The 4,628-nt window shown below is 38.7% G+C and overlaps 1 protein-coding gene across 1 annotated transcript; it reads right to left on the minus strand.

Moving 5' to 3' along the window:
• Positions 1-3,937, minus strand: LOC104567318 (centrosomal P4.1-associated protein-like). The gene is given in 8 exon segments (XM_088522767.1): positions 1-187; positions 1,310-1,430; positions 1,741-1,759; positions 1,761-1,789; positions 1,792-1,819; positions 2,532-2,587; positions 2,590-2,671; positions 3,932-3,937. Coding segments are annotated over 8 exon segments (528 nt in total).
• Positions 3,938-4,628: the final 691 nt, after the last annotated feature.

The raw sequence follows: 4,628 nt of genomic DNA on the forward strand, positions 1-4,628 counted from the left end.
TCACTTCTCTAGAATAATATTGCCCTTCTTATCTTTGATTTGAACATGTCCAGAAGCATACTTGGTTTCCTGTCTGCCATTGGAGTAGACAGTCTTTGCAGTGTCATCTGGGTACTCTCGTCTCTTAAACTGTGCAGTGTGGATCTCCTTCTGACGATTACTGAATACCATTATTTTATCTCCATTCCTGAAAGCAAAGCAAACCAATCAGAAGATTCAGATATACAGAGCAATATAGCACTGCACAACAGTGAAATACACTTTGTGGGGGGTACTGTAATAACACAACAGAAACCTGAAGAAACATCTCCCCTCCTTGAATTACTTCTGAAGGGTCGGCCTTAATAGCAACAAAGGTGAGATACCTGACAAGCATGGAAAAAGCCACAAGACAAAAACACCACAAGCACCTTGGCTCCTTCACAATGAATCTTGATTATTTGTGATATATTTGTGGAAGACAGGATAACAACCTACTGCAACCAACGTCTTCCTTTCCCAAAGAGGATATATCTGGGTCGGATCCTTCTGCCTGAGGAAGGATCTGTCTGTTATTAACCTAACTCACTGCTCTATCGAATGTGATACAGTCAAAGTGAAAAATAATGTCATTTGGAAGTTTTCTCAGGTTTTAAGTCACCACAGAGTTTTACCTGTGATGGCACTAAGATCAGATCCCACAATAAGAGGTCACCACAAGGATTCTTCAGTATGTAAAATAATAATTGTGTGTATGACTTCAGTATGTTAAAAAAAGATCCTATCCTAATTTTGACAGGATCTGCAAATCCTGCAGAGATGCCAAGATATTTTGCAAGCAGAAAAAATATTTTTGCAACAATGTAGGTCCGAAGCCAGCAAGACACATTCATAAGTAGGTTCTAATATCATTAGTCTTAATTATACACAAAGGAATATAAAGAGATAATACTTAAAACATCTTGCCCAAGACCAAAAAATGAGCCAAAAAGCTAGGAATAAGCTCAGGGGTCCACATCCTCAAACCTTTAGCACTTGAACTGTTAACACAGAAAACTGCCTCTCCCATCTCTTGCAAGTTACATATCAATCCTGGCCTGATGTTACATGGAATTGAATTAGAAACATTTCACGGTCACATTTACCTCTGATAATTCATCAGCTATGATTCAAAAAATCAGCATTTTCAGTGCCTCATTACAGGAAACCCTATCATATTCCAAATTCTTTCTCCTTTTGTCCTGAAATTTCTCAGCCACAGAAACCATAGCTTTAAATATCAATATTATTGAATCTGTACTCAAAACTCTGTTACTATAATTTAACTTACTTTTCTACTTTTACTACTATAACATCTGGGAAAAAAGTTTCCTCGAGTCCACCACTATAGAGGCATTTCACTGTCTGATCTGGGAATATAATTTCTTGTGTGCCATCAGGATGATGTTTTTCTGGGAGAAACAAGATGCAAAGAGTTTGTTTACTTTTTTTTTTTCCCATTGCTTTACACAGAGTTAGATATTTGGAAGACATGGTAGTCAGGATGGAAATGACATCCAACATACTGCTAAAGAAATTCAAAAATCAAATAATCATAAATATAAGCAATGGATTAGCACCTCATTGTTAGGTTGCTTTGTACAAATACAATGCAAACCAAGGAGAAAAAGAAAAAAAAAAAGTGCTGGAGTCAGAATCAGACAACACTTTCATTATAAAACTTCCTATATATACAGTTCACATTCATGAGCTCTTGCCTACCTATCTGATTATTAGGAGCACTGCAGCACCTCCAGGCCATTTGGATAAGGGTTGTCTGCGCATCTGCATAATAATAAATCTGAAAGAAGAGTGAAATGTTTGCAGCATGTTCACAAGATTTGCAAAAGCAGATTCAACCATAACAATGTGCTTAGAAATAAGCCATCTTAGAAAAGTCATTTCAAGGTCATTTTCTGCATCTGCCATCCATATAACTAGCTATGTTTGCATTTCTATTCCTAGCTCTTAATCACTCCACTCCTCATTAATCTATCCAGTATTTTTTCTACCTACGTTTGGTCCTGATAAAATACAACAGAATAGTCCACTCATGAAAGTGATCTTCTCATCTCTTTGCTTTCACTCATGCACCACTGATTTTAAAATCCTCTGCTCCTATCAGACTCACTCACTCCCACTCTAGCTGATGTTATATATATACATATATATATAACACCTAGAGGAAAGAACTCTCTTTGCTACCTACCATGCAAACACAAAAGAGTTGGTCTTCGCTTCAGACAGCTGCCCTTGCACTTTGTCTTCCTTTAATCTCTGTTCCTCCGGTTAGCCAACTACCCTGTGGTTCCTTTCCAGACTGATTGTTCAGCCCCTTTTCTCTCTTGGCCTTGTATACAGAGCAGACTTCCTTTTCAGGTTACAAAAAAAAACAAAAAACACCTGCTCTAATCCTTTCCTCCCAGAAATGACAGACCAACACAAATGCTAGGACCTTGTAGGACAAATTACTTATCAGTTAATTTTCCTTAAAGAAAAAGCAAATGTTACACACCACTCTGATCTGGCATGATCTTCTTTATATCTCCATTGAAAAAGCTAACCACATCATTCTTTTATCAGCACTTATCTCTTTCTTGGTACCACTGTGGAAAGTGATGATTCAATGTCCATCAGTAAGCACCTCTTCCACCTTCACACAAATTAAATATCAATGCAGTGAAGACTCATCACACAGCAACAACTGAAGTCATAGGGTAAAACTGTACTGCCTCCCAATGAAGCTGGAGCTTTAATTATTTCAGTAGATCCATCCTATGCCTTTTTAACTGAAAAGCTGTTTCTGCAACACAAGTTGTTTCATTCGTTTTGTGTGTGAAAAAGCAAATGTCAGGATCTCTTTTGCAGCACTTAGCCCAAATCTCCCCTTCTCCCCCTGTCCCACATTTTTTATTTCTTTTAATCAATCTAAGCACTGCTGCAATAGGGAAGTTACTTAGATCTGGAGATAGACACAAATCTTGTGGATAGACTAATCCCTCTCCCTTCATAATGTAATTTCCCTAGAAATGTAATTTCATATGTAATTTCATTAGAAAACAGAAATTGTGCTTTTTCAGGAGATTATGATCCACCATTTGTCTCAGAAGGAAAGTTTTACAGTAACCAGAAAAAAAGTGCGAATGTAAGATTCTCTTTTTCCACACTCTTTTTCATTTTATTTCACAGACAGAAGGAAGATAGTTGCTGATCAGTACCAGAGCCAGAACTGTAAGTTGCTCAAACCTCTGCTTCAGGAAAGTAGGAAAACTCTCTGCAGGTACTTTGCTATCGTAAGCATTTATGCCATTTCTACCAGCAGTCACAAAAGCCACTTTCCTCCAAGGTTTTTGCACTTTTTCTGTCTTTTTAAGATCTTCTTCTTCCTAAGCCAAATTTCAATTTAAAATGTTAACTAGAAACATAAATCTGTTTATGTGAAACAGTCATAAAGGACTATCTTGATACAGCAATCTACTATATTATTTGTAAGCCATTACAATATTGTTTTAAAGACAGATCATCATGAGCAGATGTAAGAAAATAAAGCAAGAGGAGCACTGTTTTCCAGCTGAGTGGTAGTTAGCATCCTGCATAGCATCCTACATCTGAAAACCAAGATCACAGAGGCACTCAGTCATTTTGTAGTTACATAAGGAAATACCTGTGTTTCTCCCTTGTTACTTCAGAATGTAAAGCTACAAGTGTCACCGTTGTGGTTATGAGAGGTGTATTTCTTCTGAGCGACCTGGAATGGATAAACATCTGCCCGTAAGAAAATGCAAATGAAAAGTGTCACTGAAAGCACATGCAAGTTGCTGAATTACAGTTTTCCACAACTATTTCAGAACACTTTTGAAAGACGCCAACTCCCATATTCCTGCATTATATTCCTGAAATATGTGCAGCCCACCTCCATTCTCCACCTTCTCTGCTTCCAGGGCAGCAAACTGAGCAGGTAACTACAGGCTTAATCTTAATCTGCTTCCCCTCTCCTGTCAAAGATAACTTTTTTAACTTCTCAGAACTAAAGGGGAGTTTGAGTGACAGTACATTGCCTGTGATCCAGAGGTTGGGGATCAATATGGGCAAGTGGAAAATTCCCATAAATCTTACCTTTTACATAAGAAGATGAGGTAGGCTCCTTAAAATCACTTGGGTGGAAGACAGCACCAGGTGATTTTCTATCATCTGTCCTTTTCCTCATAGCAGACAGTGGATGTGCAACCTGAAACAAAATGGAAATACCATGACTGTGCTTCACTGTAACTTGGGAAATGTCATTGAGTGCAATTCCCCTTGCTAAGAACTTAGCTGAGTTTAGCTTGCTTCACTCAAGACCAGCTTGCTGATAAACTGCAGGTGTCTAATCTTGATTCAGACTGTCACAATGAAAGAGCCAGGGGTGAAAGAGCTGCAAGAAGTCTCAGAGCGGGCGAGGCAGTAAGTTTCCTTACTCCCTCAGGAACTGTATTCAAACCGAGGCTCTCATCCCTGGTCCTTCCTGGGCTGCACTGCAGCTGTGCCTGTGTGTGACCATGGACCTCACTGATCCCCACAGGCAATCACCTGCTGGCCAAATTCCTGGCCTGACACTTTTCAGATCTGCG

This window comes from Tinamus guttatus, unplaced genomic scaffold (genome assembly GCF_059628265.1).
Source record: "Tinamus guttatus ecotype Peru unplaced genomic scaffold, ASM5962826v1 Tinamus_guttatus_pri_ptg000011l, whole genome shotgun sequence".
Lineage (NCBI taxonomy): Eukaryota > Metazoa > Chordata > Aves > Tinamiformes > Tinamidae > Tinamus > Tinamus guttatus.